General features: G+C 42.1%; 3 protein-coding genes across 6 annotated transcripts; 1 reads left to right on the top strand and 2 right to left on the bottom strand.

Annotated features, from left to right (window-relative positions):
• The first annotated feature begins 1857 nt into the window (after nucleotides 1-1857).
• rubcn (rubicon autophagy regulator) lies at nucleotides 1858-12694 on the top strand. 3 transcript variants are annotated; one of them, XM_017477944.3, is made up of 20 exons: nucleotides 1858-2043; nucleotides 2951-3104; nucleotides 3334-3417; nucleotides 3537-3690; nucleotides 4130-4236; nucleotides 4752-4893; nucleotides 5095-5481; nucleotides 6747-6839; nucleotides 7072-7187; nucleotides 7469-7661; nucleotides 7837-7935; nucleotides 8354-8414; nucleotides 9193-9325; nucleotides 9490-9635; nucleotides 9832-9896; nucleotides 9985-10223; nucleotides 10388-10449; nucleotides 10686-10839; nucleotides 11464-11557; nucleotides 11662-12694. In XM_017477944.3, exons 1-20 carry the CDS (start codon nucleotides 2006-2008, stop codon nucleotides 11784-11786), a joined length of 2646 nt encoding a protein of 881 aa, XP_017333433.1. In that variant the 5' UTR covers nucleotides 1858-2005; the 3' UTR covers nucleotides 11787-12694. The 3 variants fall into 3 exon arrangements, with proteins under 3 accessions (XP_017333433.1, XP_017333432.1, XP_053539024.1); XM_017477943.3 differs by having other exon boundaries at nucleotides 7837-7947; XM_053683049.1 differs by lacking the exon at nucleotides 1858-2043 and having other exon boundaries at nucleotides 3089-3203; nucleotides 7837-7947.
• Nucleotides 12695-14222: 1528 nt separating this feature from the next.
• LOC108270621 (5-hydroxytryptamine receptor 3A) lies at nucleotides 14223-21085 on the bottom strand. Its single transcript, XM_017477448.3, has 8 exons — nucleotides 20937-21085; nucleotides 20731-20775; nucleotides 19987-20096; nucleotides 19482-19651; nucleotides 18085-18245; nucleotides 17025-17235; nucleotides 15476-15739; nucleotides 14223-15192 (listed from the first exon to the last, which is right to left on the bottom strand). The coding sequence occupies exons 1-8, from the start codon at nucleotides 21075-21077 to the stop codon at nucleotides 14969-14971; spliced, it is 1326 nt and encodes a 441-aa protein (XP_017332937.2). The 5' UTR covers nucleotides 21078-21085; the 3' UTR covers nucleotides 14223-14968.
• Nucleotides 21086-23126: 2041 nt separating this feature from the next.
• On the bottom strand, nucleotides 23127-24922 carry LOC108270925 (receptor-transporting protein 3). 2 transcript variants are annotated; one of them, XM_017477946.3, is made up of 2 exons: nucleotides 24707-24922; nucleotides 23127-23865 (listed from the first exon to the last, which is right to left on the bottom strand). In XM_017477946.3, exons 1-2 carry the CDS (start codon nucleotides 24825-24827, stop codon nucleotides 23405-23407), a joined length of 582 nt encoding a protein of 193 aa, XP_017333435.2. In that variant the 5' UTR covers nucleotides 24828-24922; the 3' UTR covers nucleotides 23127-23404. The 2 variants fall into 2 exon arrangements, with proteins under 2 accessions (XP_017333435.2, XP_017333436.1); XM_017477947.3 differs by having other exon boundaries at nucleotides 23215-23747; nucleotides 24707-24919.
• Between the last annotated feature and the right edge of the window lie 2276 nt (nucleotides 24923-27198).

Raw genomic sequence — 27198 nt, 5'->3', positions numbered from 1 at the left:
TCTGGCTTTAGTCCCAGCCTGATTCTCTTCTTCTGGAAGTCTTATGTTTTACTTTGATACTGGTTTGCCAGCTTCAAAAGATTTTGATTGGAAACATAGTTTCTGTGAATGTCTAATTGTTGTACAGAGAAAATACAGGGTTCTTCTAATTCAGTAAACAGGAAATACAGAGATACAGAAAAACACCTGCTGTGCAGTAAAACATGGGACTCTTCTAACAGTACACACTTAGACTATAGTCTGATTAGAAGGTATTTAACAGTTTTAGATTATGCTTCTAAGTTTTAATTCTAAATGTCAGTTATAGATATTGATTATACTTTATCAATATATTCTATAGGAGATGAAAGAAGTTTTTTTATGGTTCATTTTAGGTTCTTCAGAGCAGTTTATTGTTTCTTCAACATATCTTTTAACAGGTTAAAGTGGACCCTATAAGGTTCTTTGTGGGACTGGAAAAGGTTCTCCTGGCATCACTCTTAAGAACCTTAGAGAACCAGTACATAGATGGTTCTCTACAGTACTTGAGAGTAAAAGGTCAAGCCGGATTCACGCTGTATGATTTTGGCAACAATTCGGTCATGTGACAAGTTATGAGAATCCTAAAGATTCCTATAATCCTAGGCCAAAATCTGTAGTCTTTGATCGCTAGTTTGACACATTCCCCCACAGATGATTAATGGTCGTTGCGATCAAATTTTTCCTCTGATTAAACTCTGGCAGTGTCAGAAGATTTGATGCACAGTCCTGTAGTGTGGCTTCTCCTACTCCGTACGAGTCTTCTTGTGTGCGTCCGTTTTTCGCGTCTTGACTGTCGTACGGTCAACATTAATGATAACTGAGATCCTACAGTGTGACATGGCTTACAGTGGGGATCATGTTCATACAGTCTAACAAGCAACAGTCGCAAAGGAGTATTCAAAATCGCACAGTGTGCACCCGGCTTAAAAAGGGTTCTTCTATGGCACCAGTCTGAAAAAACTCTTTTTGGTTCTAACTGGAACCTTTATTTTTAAGAGTGTAGTTCAGTCTCGAGATGACAAGGGGATGAACAAGCGCCAGACTGGCCTCTGTGGAGAGAAATGTCCTCATGATGTTGTGGATGGGGCTGCACAAGCGAGTCAGGTTAGCAATGTGAGGAGAGATGTGAGAGTTGTCTGGGAAGATCACAGGACATGGAGAATCATCTACAGCAGTGGTTTTCAAAGTGGGGGCCGCCAGGGGGCGCCCGGGGGTCCTCAACAATTTGGTGTGAAAAATAAATTCTCACTCTCAGACAACGACACATACACACACACACACACACACACACACACACACACACACACACACACACACAATCTATTCCTAATGTAATGTAATGTAAAGATGAAAGATGTAATTATTAATAAAAAAAATGGATATATATTCAGAAGTCTGTATTTTTTAATGTGTTTTAAAGACATCTTGCAAAAGGGGGGCCTCGGTGAAATGTTAATGCCATTTGGGGGTCCTTGCACTGGAAAAGTTTGGGAACCACTGATCTACAGTATAGTAGCGCAGTCATTACACCCACTCTACCAGCAGGTGTCGCTTTAAGTAACGAATTGCTTTTCAATACATTTCTTCTTCTTTTTTTAACTTAAAGCTCCAAAAGGTTCATATTTTTTCGTCATCAGCAATACTGTAGCTGTTATTATTATTATCATTATTATTATTATTATTATTATTATTATTATTTTAGTTTAATGATCTTATTTTTTAATCTGGCGGAAGTGTCACATATTCGCGCACTCACGGAAACAAACAACAACCCAATCATTGTTCACGAGGCGTGGCCTGTCCGAATACGGGTGGGCAAAACAGTGTCAATACGCGTGTATAAACAGTGCGCATGCGCAATACGGTAAGGCGTGTGTGATGAGGAATTTATTCCGCGAGCCCTGAAATTTGTGTACAATTAAAACTCGGATTTGTAATTTCTCTCATCAAACTGGCCGGATGATAAACTACAGGAGAGTTAAAGATGGAGATCTGCTCAGAGGCGGACGGTGTGGAGAAAAGGTAAATAAAGCAGCACTGACTGGAGAGACTCGAGTTTAATTCCGTCACCGCAGTATTCTGGTTAGTTCTCTAGAAGTGTGAGCACGGTGAGCTGGATAAAAGCACAGCTCAGCTTAATAAAGTTGAGGGGTTTGTTTCTGGGTCAGTTTGAGTGAGCGAGAGATACTAGCTGAAATAGAAACTAGCTGATGTAGCTAAAGTGGCTAGCTCTCCTCTCTGTCCCTGACTAGCATTCTGAGCTCAGTGTCACTCTGCAGCTCTCACGTCTAATGAACCACATTACTGCTCATTTATTACTCAGTACATTTCTTACAATCAACATCCATGTTCATGTTGGAAACGCAAAGCGTACAGCGGCCATTCAGTTAGACTGGCAGTCAGCTAGTCAGAAAGCTAATGCTAACAGCTAACACAGTGAACTGATCGAATCAGTGCCCAGATTTAATTCATATTAAACTGCTGTTATTAGTTTGCGTATTAAGAGCAGCGTGCATGCAAGTGAGCCGTACACTGGACAGATCAGGAGCATCACTTCTAAATGAACCACTGGATTACACACACACACACACACACACACACACACACACACACACACACACACACACGTGTGGACTAGCTCATCAGTCCTTATCAGCGTTCACTCACTGACCTTTAGCAGACAGAGAGATAAACACGCATACAAAAGTAAAGAGACGTGACATGGGGCAAAATGACCGACACATTCTGCCCTTTTGGGATTTGTTAAATCACATGGTTTTGTAAACAAAACCTCCTTCCCATCTGTCCGTAATAAACCCCTTTAATATACAGTTGTCCTCAAATCACTTTAGGTTCCCTGATGACACTGTTGGGTGTGATTTAATGTCGTCAAAGTGATTTTCAGTACACACCTGCGTGCTTGTTACAGGCGTGAACACTGGAAGCTCCTGTCCAACCTGAAGACAACCGTTGAAGGACTTCTGTCTACAAATAACCCGAATGTGTGGTCTCGCTATGGAGGACTGCAGCGACTTCACAAAGACATGAGCAACATCCTGAGTCATGGCCTCAAAAACGAACAGGTTTGAACATAAACATGCGCCACGCGTTCCCTCGCGCAGGTATCGCAGCGCCTCGCACAGTTATTGCATAGCCTCGTACAGTTATCGCATCTCGCACAGGTAACTCTCTGAACACCGATACAAACTGTGAACAGGTAAACCCAGAGCAGGTGAGTGGATGCATAACTGTATATCTCTTTCTTTCTCTCTCTCTCTCTCTCTCTCTCTCTCTCTCTCTCTCTCTCTGCAGGTGTACTATAAGCAGAAGGATTACTGGCGCTTTGTGTGGTGTCTGCGGTCCATCAGTCCCAATCTTGCTGCTCATGTAGAACCGGTAACACAAACACACACAGTACCACAAATGTTACCACAACAAAACATTACTACAATAACACAAATTATAATTAAATTGTATTAATCTTTGTGTGTGTGTGTGTGTGTGTGTGTGTGTAGTTCAGTCAGATGGAGCCGGTGTTAAGCAGCAGTGTTCAGTGTGAAAGTGATAAGGCTGAGCGTTGGCTCCTCCACAGCCTGCAGAGTCACACACTCTCCATACAACTAAAACCCCTGATCACACACAGCAACACCACCAGAAAACACTATACAGGTACACACACAGCAACACCACCAGAAAACACTATACAGGTACACACACAGCAACACCACCAGAAAACACTATACAGGTGTACACACACAGCAACACCACCAGAAAACACTATACAGGTACACACACAGCAACACCACCAGAAAACACTATACAGGTACACGCACATCAGCACCACCCATTCACATGCTACTCTTTCTTATTAATTGCTGTACATAAGTGGAACTGTAAGACAGGTAGTGCAAATTTTTTCTTATGTCTGCATCTCAACTAAAACACACAAGTGGCTTTTTTCTTCAAGCACTTGCTTTCAATTGAAAATATCTTGAATATAGTGAATATATATTTTTAATAATTTTGTTCTATTGGCAGATAATTTAATTTTGAAGAAGTGTTTTGTAAATGGACGGTATTGAAACTGTTCTGTTTTTGCCTCCTGTAGACGAGGCGTTTCTTCTGAGTGAGCTGCATGTGGCAGCCATGTTTCAGTGTTTGGAGGCGGTGGAGCAGAACGACGCACGGCTGCTCGCCCTCATCAACACTACGCTTGTGAGTGTTCGTCAGCCTTTCAGACCAGTCTCAAATCACACGCTGCAGTCACTACGTAGGCAGGTGACAAATCACCATCAGATTATATGTCCAGACTCTGACACTTTTCTTATGTGATCATCAGCCATCATTGAGGTGAGATCAGACAGCTTCTGGTACGGAACGTTAACACACTTAATTTGAGGTTAGATTAAGTGATCTGCTGTTTTAGGCTCGTTAATTTGGTTTCCAAGCAACTAAAATCCGAGACTGAGCAGATACACTGCGTCTTTCACGTACTAACAACACATCAGTCAACTGTGGACACATCCTAAACAACACAGTCTGTTCACACTGTCTGCGAACACACACCAAGTGCACTATGGGTATTCTGTGGACATTAGCATAACTGTAGCACACATGATTACACAAATGCTTACAGACAGGCTAAAATAGCAGACCTCTACAGTACTGTACTATAGTGTGTGTGTGTGTTTGTCTGTCTGTCTCACTGTGTCTAATTGTGTGTTCTGCAGCTGTCCCACTTGAAGGAGTGTGTTCCTATGCATCTGCTCCACGCTCAGCAGTGTGTGCTGCCTGGAGTTTCCATACGCTCACACACTCCATCCTGCTCATCAAGATACAACACACACACTTCCTATACTGAGAGGAGTACAGGTAAACCTCACAAACACAGCCACAACACACTTGCACACTTTAATCTGATATAAATAGTGTGTGAAAGAAGTTTCATCACCAGCTGAAATAAATTCACTGTACACACAAATTTTTTTGTTTGTGTTGGTGTATACGTGTGTGTGTGTGTGTGTGTGTGTGTGTGTGTGTGTGTGTGTGTGTGTGTGTGTGTGTGTGTTACAGATGCAGTGGAATGTGTAAGTGCCTCTGGGGCTCCCTTGGGGTGTTTGAGCACCGACCAAAGCATTTTGGACCCAGTGACGACCCAGAATTCTCAGACTGACTCCACCCATCCTGTTAACCCTGCCCCCTCTGAGGGCTTGGACTGTGACGGTGATGATGGGCCAGAGTATCTCGCCATTGGGAACCTGGGGAGGCGGAGCCGCAGAGGTTCCAGCAGCTTGGCACAAAGTACCGAGCACCCTCAGCTCAGGGTCCATGCTCCTGAAGCTCCGCCCCCCTCCCAAAGACGTAGCTCTTTCTCTGATATGGAAAGGGGAAAGAGACGGAGCTTCAGGGGTCACACAAGGTCACTGTCTGATACAGGGGTTATGCAGAAACACAAACAAGGTGAGAGTGATTGAATGTGTGTGCATGTGTTCATCTGCACTACAGCCTGCAAAGTGAACTCTTTCATCTATCAGATGCTGTTCCTCTTGGTCGTCTCTCTCTGAGCTGCAACATAGTTTAGAGTCGGTTCTTCAGGTCGGCTTCAGTCTTTCATTTATATCTGTCTGGCTCAGCAGTGTCAGACTTTCTCTCCACTTCTTGGGGAAAAACGACAGCCAGACCCCTGTTTCTTGACGAGCTCGAGATCAGTGTTGTAACCTAAAGAGGTGTAGAACTCTCCTGGAGCAGAACTTTTACAGTTCCTGGACAATTTCCTGTTCTGTGTTCACAAGTGGATGTGGTTATATAGTTAAAATAAAGTTGAGCTGCTTTAACTCTAATACTGTGCTGCTAATCAGGACTAACTGCTCCTCCTGCTGGTCACATCCAGCATAACACCTCTCTCATCTCTCTTTATTTATTTTTTATCTCTTCGTCTCTCTTTTTCTCTCTTTTTCTCTCTCCCTGGGTGTGTGAAGGAGGGAACCAGAGGAAAATCACCATTATAATAGAGGATCCTGCTGAAGGTTCGCAGTGCACTGGTGCTGCATTTGTCCCTCCATCCCTCCCATTCCTCCACTTTCAATCTGTCTGTTTCTCTAGCACTTTTTCATTTTTCTTCATTCTGATTGGCTGTGGCATGCTGTCATTCACACGCCTCACAGTTTACAGAGAACCCCAGTTGTTTGATTTTGTCTGAGTGATTTTCATTTCATTCTAAGTCTTTCATCTCATTATTATTATTATTATTATTCTCAGAGTCCCACATCCCTGCCTGTTTAAAACATGTCTGCAGTTAGAATAAAATCTCAGATCTCCATATCTTAGAGCCCTAATAGTTTTCATTTTTTATTGAAAAATTTCTTTTTACAAAGGTAAATAAAGAACCAGATCTCAGTATCTTTGTTCTGTCTGTAACGCAGTAACCTGTAGTCTTTATTACACTCTAAACTCATAAATATCCCGATGCTGGGGTTCAGGTTCCAGGTCATTTTGGGTTCGTTCGTATCAGTGACAGTTTAAAATGGAGATCTGTGATTGAATCTTATTTATTTTATTTATTATTGTGGTTTTATTTCAATTGTCTCTCATCCTCCAGAATGTCTGTTATTTAAACTTTTTTCCTGTCATTACAACACAGTTTAATAATAGTGATTTTCATATTTGTGTGTGTGTGTGTGTGTGTGTGTGTGTGTGTGTGTGTGTGTGTGTGTGTGTGTTTTCAGAATCAGTTGTAGATGAGCAGTGTGTGCGTGATTTTGGGCCTTTTTCCCCTCACAGCAATGACAGCAGTCACAGTTCTCTCTACATGGAGGCCGGCGAGTACACACACACACACACACACACACACACACACACACACACACACACACACACACACACACACACACACACACACACACACACACACCCATACACACACACACACACACACACACCCATACACACACACACACACACACACACACACCCACCCATACACCCACACACACCACACAAGTAACATAGCAAAACATTACTGCGTGGTGAGTGTGTTCTTTTTCTCTGTAGGAGGTCTTCAGTATGATAGCGGGTCTGATGGATTGTTCCGGAAGCCGTCAGAGGGTCAGAGTCTGATCAGCTACTTGTCAGAGCAGGACTTCGGCAGCTGTGCAGATCTGGAGAAGGTGAGCACGTCCGTCACAGTCTTCTTTCATTCATTCATTCGGCTGCGTGTCTCTCGCTCAATTGTGTATCTCACTCGGCTACATGTCTCATTTGGCTGTTGACCTCATTGTGTTTCTCACTCAGCTAAGTGTCTCGCTTCAGAGGTGTGACTCACTAGGCTGTCTATGCACCTCAGGAACGCGTCTCACTCGGCTGTCTCACTCAGCTATGTGTTTCACTCAGCTGTCTCACTCGGCCGTGCGTCTCTCACTTTGCTGCTGTGTCTCATTTCCCTCCACAGGAGAATGCACACTTCAGCATCTCTGAATCTCTGATTGCCGCCATCGAGCTGATGAAATGTAAGATGAGGGCAGAGGAGGCAGACGAGGATGGAGACAGCGACTCTGAGATCCAACAGCTCAAACAGAAGATCCGTCTGCGTAGACAGCAGATCCGCCGCAGCCGCCTACAAACGCCCAGCTCCACCCACCACAGTGAGCCTGACCTCATTACCACATCACTCTGCTCTGCTTAAAGCTTTAACTGACTGTTCATTTACTCTGTTTAAAGGTTTAAGCTAACTCCAAAAGCTTGGACTGACTCCACCCACATAGACATCACCCAGTGTTCAAGATGAAACTTTTTGTGTGTGTGTGTGTTTTCTCTCAGCTCTTCCCTCCACAGACAGTGGTGGATCAATGCGCAGCTCCCGTGATTCCCTGCTCGACTCTGGATCAGCTGATGATGTGGAGGACCCTGTGCTGAGAGGTAAAAATCGATGTAAGGGTATAAGGTTTAAGGTTGTAAAAGTTTGTTATAGGGTTTAGGGCATTTGTTTAGGGGCTGGTGTGAGTAAAAAAGACCATCCTGAGTTCCTGAATAGGAAGTCCGTGTTGAGGGGTTTTCTTTATTTATTCCTGGTTGGATGTGGGGATTTACAAGTTACAACCTCCTAGTCGAGCGATTGTTTCTGAACATTCATGTTTAACTCCTGTTTTACAACATTCCAGTGTGTAGTGACTTGAAATCAGTCATTACTGGTAAAACTGTTATTATTGTCATTATGGTGATCAATATCATTTGTCATTACCTTCATTACTGTGGTTACTGTCATTGGTTTCATTATCATTTTAACCGTTATAATGGTTGTTCATGATATTACAGTTGTTTATTATCTGTGTTGCAGATGCAGATGTTAAACAGAGTGCAACTCTGAGCAGCAGGTCCTTCATCAGCTCTGAGTCTGTGTGAGTCAAAACACACACGTGTGCGTGCACACACACACACGGAACATCACACTGGTCTTTTCTATTGTTTGTATTGCTCAACATTATGATAAAGGGAAGACATATTGGTAGGGATTATTTTCATAAACCCTATACTGATCCCAAATGAATTCACTACTCCTCTCCCTATTAATCCCAAGCCAATCAAGTCCTGTTGCCCAGACTGATTGCGTAACAGTTCCATACTAATTCCAAACAAATCTCATACTAATCTGAAACCAATCCCATGCGCAGATCCCAAGCCAATCCTATACTGATCCCAAAAGAATCTCCTACCATTCCCTGTACTGATCCTTAACCGTTCTGATAACAAGCTACTCTCCCACTGTTCCCTCTATTGATCCCAAACTAATATTGTACTGAGCCCCCTACTGATCACGAACACATGCCATATTGATCCCAAACCAATCTCACACTGTTGGTCCCAGAAGAATCTCATACTGATCCTTATCCTGTCCTGCACCTGCTCGCTTACCCTGCTAGTTTCACACTGATCCTGTGTGGATATCCTCACAGTAACTTCTGTTTCTTAGTATTGATGTCAGATGCATGATGGTGATGTGCATTACATTATGATACTTGTTTAATGCATGATGTGTGCTATGCATGTCATCATACATCAGATATGATCCAACACACTCAGATCAGCACATTGCTGTAGATTTTAAACATACATGTTATAGTAGTGTTGTTAATAGTGTGTGTGTGTGTGTGTGTGTGTGTGTGTGTGTGTGTTTAGATCTCAGTGGTTGTTGCAATCGAATAGTGCTGAATCAGTTGCAATGGGGCTGCTGCGTCAGTTTGAGGGTCTGCAACTTCCCGCAGCCTCTGAACTTGAGTGGCTTGTCCCTGAACACGATGCTCCTCAGAAGGTACACACGCACACACACACACACATGCAAACACAGGTTTGTATGGAATGACCCTAAATTTGGCTTCCATTATTGTACTTTTTAATCATCACTTCAGGACAGAGCAAGTATTAAGTGTGTGTGTGTGTGTGTGTGTGTGTGTGTGTGTGTGTGTGTGTGTGTAGCTGCTGCCGATGCCTGACTCTGTGCCGATCTCTCCGGATGATGGTGAACACGCTGACGTGTATAAACTGCGAATCCGTGTGAGGGGGAATCTAGAGTGGGCCCCTCCGAGACCTCAGATCATCTTCAACATCCATCATGCACCCAAGTAAGACACCGAGCACTCTGTGGCGCAGGCCGAGCACTCTGTGATGCACAAGATAATAAAAATAATGAGTGTGTAAACTTTTGACCGCTAGTGCAAATTGCACCGAGAAACAAATTAAGGTCATAAGTTTTATTTGGAGCCATACCGTATCTTCATATTTTACTTTGTGTGTGTGTCTCTGTGTGTGTGTGTTCAGGAGGAAAGTGTTGATGATGAAGCAGAATTACAGGTGTGCAGGATGTGGAACTCGTATTGACCCAGGTAACACTTTACTGGACTTCATAACTCATAACCTGTTATAACCCATATTATCACATACATTATAACATCTGGTCTGTGTGTCTTGTAGATTACATTAAGAGGCTGCGTTATTGCGAGTACCTAGGCCGGTATTTCTGTCAGTGTTGCCATGACAACGCAGTTGCCGTGGTGCCAGGGCGCGTCCTGTCTAAATGGGATTTTGGTAAATATTACGTCAGTAACTTTGCCCGAGACCTGCTGGGAAAAATTGCCCAGGATCCTTTGTTCAACCTCGATGACATCAACAGAGGCTTGTACAAGAAGGTGAAGAACCTGGAGGCCATACGGGTACGACGGAGAACTGACCGGTTCTTATTTATTATTAGCTTAGAACTTTAAAATAGAGCCGCCTCTTCAGCGCCCTCTAGTGTACCACATGCTGTAATAATAGTGTGCAGATTGTGTGTTATTAATACACATGTACTGATCAAAAATTGTGTGTGTGTGTGTAGGTGTTGAGGCTGCAGCTGTTCCACATGAAGAACCTGTTTAAAACCTGCCGTCTGGCCGAAAAGTATAACTTATTATTATATGTGGTGTTTGTATATTTGTGAATACATTTTATGTTTTTATTTTTGTGCATATGAACTATATTGTGTTCTTCTCTGAGGCTGGATATGTCTAATTATGTTCTGCAAAAATATGTGTGCGTATGTATGTATGTATGTGTGTGTGTGTGTGTGTGTGTGTGTGTGTGTGTGTGTGTGTGTGTGTGTGTGTGTGTGTGTGTGTGTGTGTGTACACACTCAGAGTCTTGCAGCACTTTGACTCGGTTCCTGCACACCTGACTGAGGATCTCCACCTGTTCTCTCTGAATGACCTGACAACAGTGCGCTCCGGTGACCTCGCACCCAAACTGCGTGACCTTGTGCGCTCAGGGTTGGAGCATGTCGCTTCCTGTATGGTGAGAGACAAGTAGAAAATTCCTATGTGACATATGTCCTTATTCCTATCACTGTAGAATCATGTGAACTATATAGGGCACTAGTATAGGGCATAGAATAAGTGATGGTCAGTAATGGATTTATTTGCCTTATAACAAACATCATAATCAGTCCGTAGTGGGTGTGTCCCAAACCACACACCCTTCTCACTAATTAGGGCACATAAACATCATTCTCATCATCATCACTCACTGTGGTGTCTCACACCATAAGTCCACTATGGTTGTGTTCTAGACCATATGCCATATACACCATTTATGGCACATAACACCACTTTGGGAATGTCTCATACACTTGGCCACAAAAACACCGTTATTAGTCCACTGTAGATGTGGTTCACACTCAGTGTTCTCTATATAGGACGCACAAACATCATCAATGGTCCATTGTGGTTCCAAACCACACACAATTCACTATTATAGGGGGCACACAGCAGTGCATTATATGTATTTTGCATTACATAGTTTGAAGTATATTGCGGACAGTATATTGTGGTAGTAGGAAGCAGTTTGAGACTAAATTCAGTGTGTGTGTGTGTGTGTGTGTGTGTGTGTGTGTGTGTGTGTGTGTGCGCGCGCATACAGTTGTGTCAGGCAAAGGGATTCGTGTGTGAATTCTGTGGGAATGATCAGGACATCATCTTCCCCTTTGAGCTGAACAAGTCTCGCCGCTGTGAGGGTGAGTAAACAGACAAACACACACTTATACACTTATAAACACACAGAGCAGTAAGAAGTACAAATAATCTGTTCTCTCCCGCTCTCTGTATGCGTGTGTTACAGAGTGCAGTGCATGTTATCACCGCTCGTGCTTTAAGAACAAGAGTGTGTGTCCACGGTGTTGCCGCCTGGCCGAGAGACGAGAGAGGATGAATAGCACAAACATGGAGGAGGAGGATGAGCAATAACACACACACACACACACACACACACACACACTCGCACATATCACTGCTTTAGATAAAATGTTTAATGTTGTGTTACTGCAGATGTGCTGACTCTGGCCTTTTTGTTAAAAATCTTTTTTTTGCCCCCCCCCCCCGAGATGTCACAACAGAAATCAGTGTTTAAATGATTACTTTTTATATGCACACAAACAGACATATATATATGTATATATATGTATGTGTGTGTGTGTGTGTGTATGTGTATATGTATGTGTATGTATGTATATGTGTGTGTATATATATATATATAATATATATATATATAAAATATGTGTGTGTGTGTTTAATCAGGTGACACAAGTCTCACTAATGTCTCTAGTTGCAGAGACAGGTGCATATTATAATATAATCAAATCCAACTTTTCGTTTAACCAGTGTTGAAACCTAATAACAATGTTCGCACGATGCCACATGTGAGTAAAATCACCGTTGGCCTAGTGACACACAAACATGCAATTTTCTGTAGATTCTAATCTTCAGTCTGTGACTGAATGTGTGTATATACTCATATGGTAGTCACACCACTGTGTGTGTGTGTGTGTGTGTGTGTGTGTGTGTGTGTGTGTGTGTGTGTGTGTGTGGGGTGGGGGGGGCTCTCACTGGAGACCCAGCAGCTCTCCATTAACCTGATGCGAACATGAACAAACTCATTCTGCACAAACTAATTTTTGCTCTTTTATATTTTCAACTTTTGTGTGTAAATGGAGGAAATGAGTTTCACTCTCCGTCTCCCTCCTGACTCTCTTCACTTTATCCTAAAAGACTATTATTTCAGAAAACCTGATTAATTAAAATGCACTACTGACAAAATGTATATGAAAGTTCAATAATGTGATATAAATTTACTATTAAATGCGTTCCGAGTTTCATTGTGTGTGTTTCTGATTTAGGTCTTTCTGAGGTCGTGTCCTGTGGGCATTTTCTAAACAATGCAGAATAAATATTTCCTGCAACTAAAGAAGCTTATTTAAGTGTCATGTTGGACCATTTTACGTTTGTGTAAAGGTTCTTTTACTGACGCTTGCTTTTATAAGTGTTTTAGTAGTTTAGCCAATTTTTGTCTTAATGAATCAGCATGCTACGTTAGTGAATTAGTTCACATTATTTATTCACTAATGCTGAGTTAATCAGCCCTGTTCCTGAGAAAGTGACAGTAAATATCTAATCTTGTCCAAAATTTTGTTAGAATATGTTCCAGGTTATTGAAGTGTTTAATTAGTTTGTTCATTGTTAAACCTCACACACACACACACACACACACACACACACACACACACACACACACACGCAGACGTCATAAATCTGCGGCTCATCGCATGTTCGTCAAATGTGAAAAGGAATTGCAGGATAGTAATAAAGTCCGATGTCTGCTTATGAAAGCTGATTTTGTCAGGTTTCTTAAATAATATCTGTAAAGCAGTGTGCATTTGTACTTCTCGGGAGGTTCAGCTGTGTGCACTCTGTGTCCCCTATTCAGGGCACTAATATGGACATTTAAGGATTCAAATCAGTGCTTTATTTAAAGAAAAAACTTCAGTCATTTATCTTACTTCTGCTTTTCCTGGTAGTCACCGTCACCACCACCACCAGCGCATGGAGAATGTCAGTCCAGACTTTTCTATGTCAGCCACAGATTTCTAGCTCCTCCTGAGTTTCCAGTAATTCAGGATTGTGATATAATCTCTCCTGTGGGTCTGGGTCTGCCCTGGGTTCTACTATCCAGTGGAATGGATCTGTTACAGCTATACCAGGAGTCCACCAGGGGGCGTCATTGAAAGCTGCCCAAACCAACTCACCTGGATGGTCTGAATAAGGAGGAGCAGCGGCTCCAGTACATATTTCACGATTAATAATGATATCAAAGCAGACTGCAGTCTGGGCTCTGTTCGAATCAAGCAGAGGAGCCTACAACACCAGTAACATGATGAAACCTCTTAAACATAAAACGCATGAGGAGTACAGATAACGTGAGTGAGTCAAAATGTTGTTCTTGATGCTCAGCTGCTATTGGTCGTTGACAACAAGAGATTCCAAATCCCACTCGTCTTCACTGCAATTCTGCTCCATCCAAGCTAACCAATTAAAATCAGCTCAATTTTATAAGTCTAATAGTCTTAAGTGCATGAACCCACATGCTTTTCATAGCCACTGTTTAAACTGGGGAAACACAAACAGCTAAATGATGTTCAGTGATGTCCCTGATTAGTAATAAAGGTCAAATCACAAAACCACATCTTCTATAGGATGTGTACTTTATTTTAAATCCAAATCTACAAAGGTGTCATGGTTGTGTAACCTGGAGCTGCATAACAAAGTGTTTGCTCAGTATGATATTCATTTTACATCAATATGAGGAAACAAACAACCCCCCCCCCCCCCCCCCCCAATATACACTCAGAGTACTTGGGGTAATAGAGGGGTGTTGTCAGGGAAGTGGGGGTGTGGTTAGGGGAGTAGTGGCGTGGTCAGGGTAATCAGGGTGTGGCTAGGGTCCTGGGACAGGGTCAAGGTAGTAGTTGTGTGGTCAGGAGAGTAGAGGTGGGATCAGGATAGGTGGGGTGGTGTCAGGGTAGTAGTTGTGGGATCAGGGAAGTAGGGGTGTGGTTAGGGAAGTAGGGACATGGTCATTGTAGTTGGGGTGTGGCTAAGGTCCTGGGACAGGGTCAAGGTAGTAGGTGTGTGGTCAGGTTAGTAGAGGTGGGATCAGGGTAGTAGGGGTGTGGTTAGGGAATTAGGGGTTTGGACAGGGTAGTTGGGGTGTGGTTAGGGTCCTGGGACAGGGTCAAGTTAATAGGTGTGTGGTCAGGGTAGTAGAGGTGGGATCAGGATTGGTGGGGTGGTGTCAGGGTAGTATGGGTGTGGTCGGGGTAGTAGGGGTGGGATCGGGGTAGTAGGGGTGGGATCAGAGTAGTATGGGTGGGATCAAGGTAGTAGGAGTATGGTCAGGGTAATATGGGTGGGATCAGGGTAGTAGGGGTGTGGTCAGTGTAGTGCAAGTGGGATCAGAGTAGTACGGGTAAAAGTGCAGAGATGGTTATGTGATTTGATTAAAATTAAAAACACTTTAAACATTTAAGAGTTAAACTTATTCACACAGGTTCAGCCAAATTAGAAAAAGTTTAAACAGTGAGTGTGTGTGTGTGTCACTGGTACATCCAGATGCACCACATGAAGATGATGGCGAAGGCGTAGAGGGTGATGAGCATTAGGTAAACACGGAATAGCAGGAAGTCGAGGACGTAGCCAACGTGACACCACTCATCCTGCAGAGCTTCTTCTCGCTGCAGCATGGTGAGGTGAGCACGAATCGCTCGCACACATTCACTGATCTCCACCAGCTCGGGGACACACAGGGGGGACACACCCGCTAATGATACACACACACACACACACTCACCAAATTTTGAGCCAATCACACAGAACTAAGGATAATAATATTTACAACAACAACAACAATAATTGTAGTGTGTGATTATAGTGTGTGTGTGTGTGTGTGTGTAAGCATGTTCCACTGTGTGTGAATGTTGATTGGATGGAACTGAGTGCTTTTTTCTTAACTTAGGTTCACATGTATAATTGTTAATATAATGTCAGATTTGCAAGTGTGTGTTTGTGTGTGTGTTGTGTAGCATTGATGTTGTGAGACTCACCATTAGCATGTGTGTGTTGTGCAGTGTCGGTGTGTGTGTGTTGCGTGCTCCAGATGTCTCCTTGTTCCAATATTTTGCGCTGTATGTGTGTGACATCCTTATCACTGTAACAGATGAAGCGAGCGATGTATTTCAGCACAACCGTCCGGACCCACATAGGAACCGGGCGGTACTTCATGGAGTTGTGATGAAGAACGTTGGTGATGATGACCGTCTCAAGTAGACTGATGACCATCATAGCCAAACACACAGAGAAATAAATTCCTGAAGGAGCGGAGAAAAAAAATAACAAATTACATAATAATAATTATAATAAAAACCCCTCAAACACTGTGAAACGCTGTTTCAGCAATGTGGAGAGATAAACATAAATTAAAGTAAGTTATTGCTTCTGTTTAAAGCACTTCCACTTCATCTTCCATGTAGAACAGATAACTGTCGACTTGTCACGAGCTCACATGAGCTGTTACAGAAATAAAACAGCTCTTAAGCTGATTTCCAGATTTCCAGATGAAGCATGTGTCATATCGCAGCAAACCAGTGACTACATTTCCCATCCTGCACTGCGGCCTACAAACATGGACCATGGACCGCAATTCCCAGAACACACCCCTTCATTCTAATCACGCACACCTGCATCCAATTTATACTCACAATCGCACCATACATATAAGAGACTGTTCAAACACTTAGCTTTTGTGAAGTATACGTTAAGTTACATTGTATTTCTACAGTTACCGATCCTTGATACCTTGTTTGTTGATTATGGTTTTGACTTTGTTCTTGTTTTCGACCTCGTCTTTTTGCCTTGCCTTGTTTGGACTTATCGCCTGACCTCTGCCTGTCTTTGTTTATTAATTTCTGCCTGATCCTTTGGACTTGTACTTCTTGTAGTAAACTACCTAACCTGCACTTGCTTCCGTCTCAGCCTACATTACATGACAGCATGATTCATCAATCTTCTGGATCAAGCTGGAGGTCCACTCGGTTCCAAAGTCTTCTCTCCTGCTCTTATTTTCAAACATTAAACATACTAGAGCCACGCTACTTCATAATATCATAGTTAAAAAATTCACCAGATAAAATGTTTACTAAAGAGCCCAAAACACTGATCCACACTCCGATCCACATTCCAACCCATACTCCAATCCTACAGAGTTTTTTTTTTTATTTCCCAGCTAGATAGAGCTATATATTCTATATATAGATAGAGCGCATTGGAGATTTATACACAAATGGGAGTTAAATATAAAACTAGCACCGATAAAAATTTGTCTTTCCAAACCTGCATTTTTTGCTATTTTTGATTAGACATTGTGTCCAAGAAAATGACTATAGCTTTACGTCTGAAGCAGAAGACCACTGGAGACTGCAGGAGATCACTAACCCATTAACTGAGGGAATTTGGGAGGAGAACCTGTCCAGGATTATTCTGTAATTTCCCAATGCAGTTTAATTGAGTTTAAAGTGTTCTGCTGTTCCAAAATCAGACGGTGAGAGAACTTGTGTAAAAGTTATGTGCTAATCATGTGTAGTAGCTTCAGTTCACCGATGATTGGTGTGCCGTTGGCTGTGCTAGGCAGCAGGTCGTTCATGATGAGCAGGAAAACGGTGTAACCGAGGATCAGCGTCATCTTAAATGAGGCACGGTCAACGCTGTGAGGTGGCAAATAGAAGGACAGAATGTCAATGACCATGAGGAAGGAGCTCGGGATGAGCAAATTCACCACATACAGGATTGGCCGACGCTTTATCACCACCTACACACACACACACACACACACACACACATTAGGAAATGATGAACACAGTGAATTACATGTGAATCTGTGATATGAATTACAGTCAGATCTAAAAGTACACTATTATATTTATTTTAATTACAACCTCCATGTCTCCTGATCCTCATTATTCAACACTTCGTCATTTAAACACTGAGACAGAATAAATGTTTATGTATATTAAACTGCTTCATTTTCTCAAACTGAGATAGTGTGATTTATTTAAAACAAACAATAATTAAATGTGAGTATGATGTGATTTACTCAAAAAGGACAACAATGGAATATGATTCAGTTTAAAACTGTTGTGATACAACACACAGTGTGATTTAGTTTTGTGCAAACAGGTACATAGGCCACACCTCATTCACCGGGACTGACAGGTACAATACGGAGGCCACACCCCATTCACTTGGACTGACAGGTAGAGAGGCCACACCTCATTCACCGGGACTGACAGGTACAATACAGAGGCCACACCCCATTCACTGAGACTGACAGGTACAATACAGAGGCCATGTCCCATTCACTGGGACTGACAGGTAGAGAGGCCACACCTCATTCACCGGGACTGACAGGTACAATACAGAGGCCATGTCCCATTCACTGGGACTGACAGGTAGAGAGGCCACACCTCATTCACTGGGACTGACCGGTACAGAAGCCATGCCCCATTCACTGAGACTGACAGGTACAGAGGCCACACTTCATTTACTGGGACTGAAAGGTACAGAGGTCACACCCCATTCACTGGTACTGACAGGTACACAGGCCACACCCCATTCACTGGGATATTGTTATATTTGTGTATTCTTTTCTGTCTCTCACCCAGAAGGTGATGATGTCCCACTCGTCTATGCCAAAGTTGAGAATTCCCGCTTCTCCCAAAATCACCACCAGCTCCCACTCCCCGCTGGCCTCCAGGTAACGTTTCGAGTTCCCTGACATCTCACCAAATGGGAGAGCAGGCTTCACCCTAACATCCCGAACTGCAACACACATGCACAGCAAAATAATTTCAATTAGATAAAGTAATAAATAAAATAATTAGTAGTGAAATATATAGGAAGCTCAGTAAGTAGCAGGCAGAAGTTGTGTGTAGTGTGATAGTGTGGTAGTAGGTGTAACCTAAAGATAAGAATGTATAAAAGGGCATTGAAACTGTACGTAGATTCAGATCAATTTTGAGACGTTTCACGAGGGGATCTCATGTTGTTTTTTGACAATAAACTGGATTTTTGCTTCTCTCATCTATCTTGTTTGTGGCTTCATTTTGATCAGTAAATTGAGGATTATTGTATTGATTATCTAGAGGAAATTCAGCAACCTAGTCATTTTAGATACGCCAGTAATGTTTAGAAAGTATTTATAAAGTAGTTTACTGATGTGGACGTAGGGACTGAAGGTGAAGGTGTAGTTCTGAAGGTTGATAATGTGGTGTACAAAATAGTGACATTACAGACTATATCCAAAACAGAAACATGACTTTGCACCATTATAGAGCTAAACATGGCACCCAATTATTAGTGTACAAAAATCTTTCATTTACAATGCAGCTGAACCTGATGGTGTCCCTGACTATGTCCCTGAGGCAGGCATTGATCAACTAGCTGGTGTTCACAGACAATAGTGATCTCCATCAGTGATGTGGAAGCCCACAGAGAGGAGCTCAGAACCCTGAGACCTTAACATAAGGTCACAACTTGATCATAGACTACAGGAAGCAGGAAGGAGCACGCCACCAACTACCCATCAACTACCCATCAATGGACTGGTAGTGCAACTCTAAATTCCTGAGTGTCCACAGTTCTGAAGAGATCAGTTTTGCAACATACACTGGAGCAATGATGAAAAGAGCTGAACATCACCTTGATAACTTCAGGAGATTGGAGAATACCATGAACACCACAAACCCGATGAACAACATGAACACCTTTGATAACATGAACACCATTAACAACACAAACAGGACAGACTCAACTTTGCCTCAAGGTTCTCTCCAGGACATTTAATCTTCATGAAAATGGCCTGAACGCTCATCAGGAATTGTAGAAATCTAAACGAGAGCCTGCTCACACTGCTGCCTTCTGGTGAAGTGATGATCTAGTGTGCATGTAGGAACTGAAGGTTAAAGATCAGTTCTGGATGTGTTGAAGGTTAATAGTGTGATGAAGTATGATGAAGTGTAGATGGAGTAGAGATGACGTGTAGAAGACGTGAATTACTTGTGTGCATGTAGGAGCCGAAGGTGAAGGTGCAGTTCTGAACGTCAAACGGGAAACTGAAGATCTGCAGGTTACATGCTGTGACAAGCCTGAGCATCCGGTCATAGCGAATGTGACCCGTATGGTTAACATACACATATGGACATGCCTGAGACACGTCATCATCCACACTGAGAGAGAGAGAGAGAGAGAGAGAGAGAGAGAGAGAGAGAGAGAGAGCGAGAGAGAGATAGAAGGAGAAAAGGAGAGAGAGAGAGAGAGCAAGAGCGACAGAGAGACATCATTAACACAGAGAGTGTGAGAGAGTGAGACCCTTCATTAACACCGAGAGACAGACAGAGTGTGAGAGAGTGAGACCCATCATTAACACTGAGAGACAGACAGAGTGTGAGAGAGTGAGACACATCATTAACACTGAGAGTGAGGAGACAGAGAGTGTGAGAGAGTGAGACACAAAGTGAGACAGACGATCTGAGGAAATGTGGAAAGAAAAACAAATACTAACAACTCATAGATGATGATGTCAGGTGACCAGAGGTTGTTTACAGGAAGTGAGATCTTACTGATCCCATCACACTCCTCAGGGTCCCAGATCAGGAATTCGTGAAACCAGTACTAGGAAACACACACACACACACACACACACACACACACACACACACACACACACACACACACACACACACACACACACACATCAGCAACAGTCACATGATCCCACGCTGGCTGTGCCCTAAACAGCTGCTTAGTCATTATTCCCTAAAGCACTGAGGGGTTTAATTAACAGACTGTAATTCCCGTCCTTGTTTCTGTGCCAAGTTTCTGAAAAATTAAGGCAGAGTCTTCTTTTAGTTACCACGTAACAGATCACTGAAGAGTTTCAGGAAGAAAGCCAGCTACGAAGCTTTTAATATGCATCAAAAAAGCCACCTTACACAACTTAAGCACACAGAAGCATGCAGAACATATAAAAAATAACAAATAAAAATAAAAAGAGAGCTTAGATGCTTTCAGCATTGGCACATTTACTTCAGTTACAGTAACTGATAAACGTTCCTGTGTAGTAAATGCATTAAACCTCAGTCTTAGCAGAACAATCTGCACAACGCTGCTTTCAGGTGAACAGTGTTTTCAATGGTTCAACAAACTTTTAGCATTTCAGCTAATTTCAGCCACAGCCAGTTTTCAGTTCTGCAGGAATGATGAACATTGTAAAAGAGGGTGGTTTGGAACACAGCCATGACCTTACCAACCGCAGCCACAGGAACGTGGTGAGGATCTGAGTCTTCTCGTTCTGAGAAAGCGAGAGAGAAAAAGAGAGAGACCAAGAGAGAGAGAGAGAGAGACAGAGAGAGAGATTGAGAGAGAGAGAGAGAGAGAACAGATTCAAACAAAGGCATAAAACACACTCTCTCTCTCTATCTCTCTCTCTCTCTCTGTCTTTCTCTTACTCACCACTCCAAGCACAGCATACAGGGTGAAGGAGATGTTGGTAATGGTGGGGTTACTCAGGTTCACGGCAGGTCTAAATGGCTTCCTGTCGAATACCTCCTGTAGAGACTCGTAGGTCGGTCCACTCTGACCCGGTCTACACATCAGCTCACACACACACACTGAGGCTGAGGAACACACACACACACGATAATAAAATATAATATCATATAATATAGTAAATAGTATAATAGTATATATTATAGTATAATATAATACTGTAAATAGTATAATAGTATATATTATAGTATGATATAATATAATATAGTAAATAATATAATATAGTAAAGTCATTAGAAGTGATTCATTATTTATTCATTATTTATTTTATGTAAAATTCTAAAAGAAATGCTAAGAAAGTTTTACATGTAATTATAAAGTCAATAAGCCAAAACTACGTAAGATAAACTACTTTTAAGAATGTGGATAGTACCACAATAAAGTATTTTTGATAAATGCACATTAACTAACCAATTTGAAATCACTAGATAATTAACTATTAGTATATAAATGTTTAAGAATGAATACAAATTTTCATAATATTTTCAGAAATAAATGCATTATTACCTGATGTAAGGAGAAAAGCCAGCGAGAGCAGAAGTCTGACTTTTCCCATGATGCACTGCAAAAGGTTAAAGCAGACAGTGTGTGTTCCTGCATTTATATGTGTGTTATTGAACACCTCCGATGATCAGTCAGCGTATGTGTTTATGCCGTCTGTATCAATGTGTTATTCATCTTGTTTTTCTCACACCTTTAATTAACTCTATGAAAATCGAGGGACAGAAGGATGTCTTTATGGTGGTAGATGTCTGAGTGTCTGAGTGTGACAGAGGGGAATGTCTTTGAGTAGGACAGATGTGCATGTCTTTCAGTGGGGCAGATGGACATGTCTTTGAGTGGGGAAGATGGACATGTCTTTGAGTGGGGCAGATGGGCATGTCTTTGAGTAGGACAGATGGGCATGTCTTTGAGTGGGACAGATGGGCATGTCTTTGAGTGGGACAGATGGGCATGTCTTTGAGTGGGGCAGATGGGAACGAGGCCAGAATGAGGCCTGGCATTGTCCTGCTGAAATAACCATGAACTTCCTGAAAAAACCATGAAAAGACATTGCTTTGATGGCAGCATATGTCTCTCTAAAATCCCAATATATGCCTCCGCATCAATGGTACCTTCACACATATGTAAGTCACCCATACTGTGGGCACTGATGCACCCCATACCATCACAGATTCTGTCTTTTGCACCTTTTGCTGATAACAGTCTGGTTGGTCTTTTTCATCTTTGGCACGGAGAACTTGATGTCCATTTTTCCTGAAAACAAGCTGAAACGTGGACTCATCTGACCACAGCACACATCTCCACTGCCTTTCAGTCCATCTGAGATGAGCTCAGGCTCAGAGAACTCGGTGGTGTTTCTGCATCGAGTTGATGTGTTGTTTCCTCCTTGTGCAATAGAGTTTTAGGTTGCATTTCTGGATGCACAAGTGACAATGATTTTACAAAGTACTACCGAGCCAATGTTTACCACAGTAGCATGATGATTTCTCAGGCAATGCCACATGAGGGCTCGAAGGTCATGCACATTCAACAGTGGTTTCCGGTCTTACCCTTTAAGCAATGAGATTTCTCCAGCTTCCCTGAATCTTTTCACAATTTTATGCACTGTAGATGGTGACCTAAAGACCTAAATTCTTTGCAATCTTGTGTCGAGCAATGTTGTTTTTGAACTGATTGACAATTCTCTCACGAAATTTGGCACAAAGTAGTGAGCCATGACCCATCCCTGCTTGCAAAGACTGAGCTTTTGGTGGATGCTCCTTTTATGCCCAATCTTGATACCCTCTCCTGTTACCAGTGAACCTGATTATTGTGGAATCCTCCAAAAAGGTGTTACTTAAATATTCTATAAACTTTTCAGTCTTCATGTGCCTCTGTCCCAACTTTATTTTGAGTGTGTTGCAGACATCAAATTCTAAATTTGTTTATATTTATGAAATACAATTAAGTTGGTCAGTGAAAACATTGAATATCTTTTCTTTGTGCTTTTGTCAGTTCATTAAAGTTTCAAGAGACTTCACAAATCACAGATTTTTGTTTTTATTGCATTTAAGATAATATCCCAACTTTTCTGGAAATGGGATTTGTAAGTAAAGCACACTTTCTTTATTTCTTTATTTCTTTATTTCTTCCAATACATTTGGATGAATTGAACACCCTTAAATATAATATTTGTACATTTGTGTTAAAATAATATTTATTAAGCACATAATTAATTAAATAAACATACATTGCACACTCTTGAAATTAAACAATTGGGAGGGGGTATTTTGGGGTGGTGTTAGGGTGGGGGTGTGTTTGGAGGTTTCAGTGCATTACCCTGTACAGAAGTAGCTAGCACTGACACCCAGCTGGGGCAGTTGTGTGGTTCATGTGCCCTGTTGGCAGATCCCCAGTTGACAGGCTTCACAGTGTGCACTTTCATGTGGTCCATTCACTTTACCGGTAAAGTGTGAAGGTCGGCTTGATTCTCCCACATTCTCCTTGTAGCACCTGAATTTAATCTTCTCTATCAGTTTCTCCACCATCACATCAATGTTTTCTTTGCCAAATTTGGGCTTCTCCTTCTGGGGAGCATTGCAGCGTTTACACTCCTGCTTAAAGCGGCGCACCTTTACAGAGCCACGCCCACTCGCCGCATTAAGTGAGAAATGAAACACCACGATCACTCGCTTAGAGGGCCATGAACGACCACACTTAGAACACCGGAACCTACAGAACAGAGAGATTAAAGGTGAGAGAGGGCTGCTGAGGTGTATGAGAAGGCAAGTGAGAGGGAGAAGGTGTGTGAGAGGGAACAGTTGCGTGAGAAAGGGTAGGTGAGAGGGGGCTGGTGTGTGAGAGAGGACAGTTGAGATGGGGCAGGTGAGTGCAAGGGGACAGGTGAGATGGGGCAGGTGTGTGAGTTGGGGCAGGTGAGAGGGGGAATGTGTGTGAGAGGGGACAGATGAGATGGGGCAGGTGTGTGAGAGAGGGCAGTTGAGATTGGGCAGGTGAGTGAGAGGGGACAGGTGATAGGGGGCAGGTGTGTGAGAGGGGACAGGTGAGTTTGGGGCAGGTGTGTGAGAGGGGATAAGGTAGAAAAGGAGAGAAGGTACATAAGGTGGCGATGAGGAGAAGCAAACATGTGATTTAATATAAACAGATTATGATTCATGATTATGATGCTAAAATTACTGAGGGACACAAACACTTTATAAACACTAAGCTGCACTGAGATCAGCTCCACAACTCCAGCCTCCGCCTTCAGTAATTTATACATGAACAGGTACTGCTCAGTATGTTCACTTTATTCTTTAAGTAAGTTTGTCTGTTCCTCATTGCTGTTTGATCGTTGTATTTAAGAGCAAAATTGGAAAGTTTCATTGTTCTTATGACTGACTGAATGTTTCGTACCCAACAACTCAACAACACATATACTGTGTTTAGGAAAGTTCCTTTAAGTGGACAGCACATATGTTTAGCAGATGAATAAGCAGCACGTAATAATAAACTAATTCACCAGATCATAACCGATTCCAATTCAAACAAGATTGAATATAAATGAAGTTGTAAGGAAATCTACAAATGCTAGTTTCACCCCGAATCTCATCTCTAACTCCACCCTAACTGCTGTAATAAAATATATACACTTACTTACTCTAACCATGAATACCATTACAATGTCTTACTGAGCGAATGATCCTCTGAGGTACTCATAGAACCCTGGTTCTGCATTTTTTGGCTGGATGGAGTCGTCCATGTAGAGCGTCCACTCATCCTGTAGATCTTCTGCTCTCGTTCTAAACACATTCATCCACTCTTGGTCCTCCATCGCTCTCTCTGTTTCACTCTGTCTGTCTCTGTCTCTCTCTCTCTCTGTCTCAACCTGTCACTGCCTCCCTGCTGCATTTATACTAGTTGCTTTCTGGTGAAAGGAAACAGAAACTTAACTTAGAATTACATCACACACACACACACACACACACACACACACACACACACACACACACACACACACACCAAACTTAAACTATGACGTTTAACATAAAAGGTCAGCAGAAATATAAATATACTATACATATCTTCTTTAATTATAAATCAGTTGAACATTTTATATTACATTTGATAATAATTTAATACATTATTTTAATTATTATTTCATTACTAAGTTCACTGAATTTGTAAGACTCTACTTGTTATTCTTAATGATGTATTTGTTCCTCTTCATTGTAAAATGGAAATCCTTCATATTTCAGTGTGTGTGTGTGTGTGTGGGGGGGGCACCCACAACCCCCCCCCCCCCCCCCCTACACACACACATATAACAGTACTTTGAATTGTCATTTTTATAGCCTGGACATGTTCTAGAGGTCATATGAAATCATTTTGGTGCGCAAGAAACCAAAACTTATGCAAAAAGTAGAAGTGAAACTCATGTGAAAAGGTCTTGACACACCCATCAGCCAGACACACCCATTCAGTGTTCCAGGTACTGCAAAATGCAGTAATGCACAATTATTAGCACTTCCTCACACGTACTAACACTTCCCTCAAAAACTTATTTTCTCAGTTAGTTTATCAGATGTCCCGCAACACCCGGAGAAACAAACAAACAAACAAACAAACAAACAAACCAAACAACAAACAAACAAATACAGGAAGGTCTATGCCTAAGTGTGTTTCAGTACTTTTGTCATTTTGGCCATCACACAGTGTGACATCATCACGTCTGAAATGCAAATAAAACACCATTAAATTAAACAGTTTGGTTTCTATTTTACACGATTATTTCCCTGGAGTTTAAATTTTGCTTTCCTTTTCGGCTTGCTTATCCGAGGCGACACACACACACACACACACACACACGATTAGAAACAAAACCGAAAACTAAAGTGAAAAGCTCTTCTGCCACCTACAGGACACTGAGAGTCACTGCAGCTTCATGTTTTTGTTTTTTGTTCTTTTAATCACATTTATTTTACATTTGGTAGATGTTCTTATTTTATTACTTCTTTTAATACTTTGTAGGCTGTATGAAAAACACTTCCTCTTGCTAGTTCACTAGGTCAGGGACCTAGGTCCCATCAGTCTAAAACCCTGTTACAGGAGGGAGGTTATTAATATCCAAATGAAATGTGAACGTCTGCGTTTATAATCAAATTTACACTGGTATAGTCTTCATTTTACAAATCCTGTTTGTGACATCATGCTCCTTAATGAATTAGCTGTCTATCACAAATCAAAATAATGATACCTTTTCTTGTATGTCCTTGACAGAATTGTGTTTCTCACTTGAACACTCCACATGAACTCAGTATTGCTATGGGCAGAAATACAGCAGCATCACAAAGTAACCACACTGCACAATATTATAGGCCTATCTCAAATAATTTCTTTATAAATTTTCCGTATCCTTAATTTAGCAAAGAGACTGAACTAAGCTCCTAATTTGTGTCTATAATATAGTCACTGTAATTGGATAAACAAAAACAAACAACAACAAAAAGCAAAATGTGGGTCTGTACCTGACTGCAGTGCTTTCTTAAGAGAATGTTTCACATCTTTATTGTTTGACCAGCAGGTCCACTGGACTGATGATATCTCAGGTTGGATTTCCTCATTTCATCACTGGAAAAAGAAATATGATAACCCATGAGTTCTTTCAGGATTCCTTGTCTGGGGAACACAGACTTTATCTTCTGAATCACTGCATGAGCTGTCTTATCTGGTAAGTTAAGGACATCTGGATATTTCATCTATTAATCTACCAGAAAGCGGTAAAAATGTCCACAATATATCCACTCCTAATTTCATCCATGGCAGCTCTGGAACCTCGTGCGCTATGAGAGGTTCTCTCACAGTGGCTTAGTGGTCAGCATGTTTGTCTCTCAACTCCGTTGTTGGGGTCTTGATTCCCGCCTTAATCCAGTGTGCGCTTTCATGTTCTCCACATGCTTCGGGGGTTTTTTCCGAGTACCCTGGTTTCCTCTCCAGTCCAAAGACATGCCTTATAGGCTATTTGGCATCTCTAAATTGTCCATGGTGTATGATTGGGTGTATGAATGGATGTGTGAATGAATGTGCGATTGTGCCCTGCAATGGGCTGGACCCTGTCCAGGATGTCCCATGCATCGTATCCCATGTTGCCTGGGATATGCTCCAGGCTCCCTGCAACCTGTGT

This window comes from Ictalurus punctatus, chromosome 10 (assembly GCF_001660625.3).
Source record: "Ictalurus punctatus breed USDA103 chromosome 10, Coco_2.0, whole genome shotgun sequence".
In the NCBI taxonomy this organism is placed as follows: domain Eukaryota; kingdom Metazoa; phylum Chordata; class Actinopteri; order Siluriformes; family Ictaluridae; genus Ictalurus; species Ictalurus punctatus.
The sequence above is the reverse complement of the archived record's forward strand: the minus strand, read 5'-3'. Positions and strand labels throughout refer to the sequence as shown.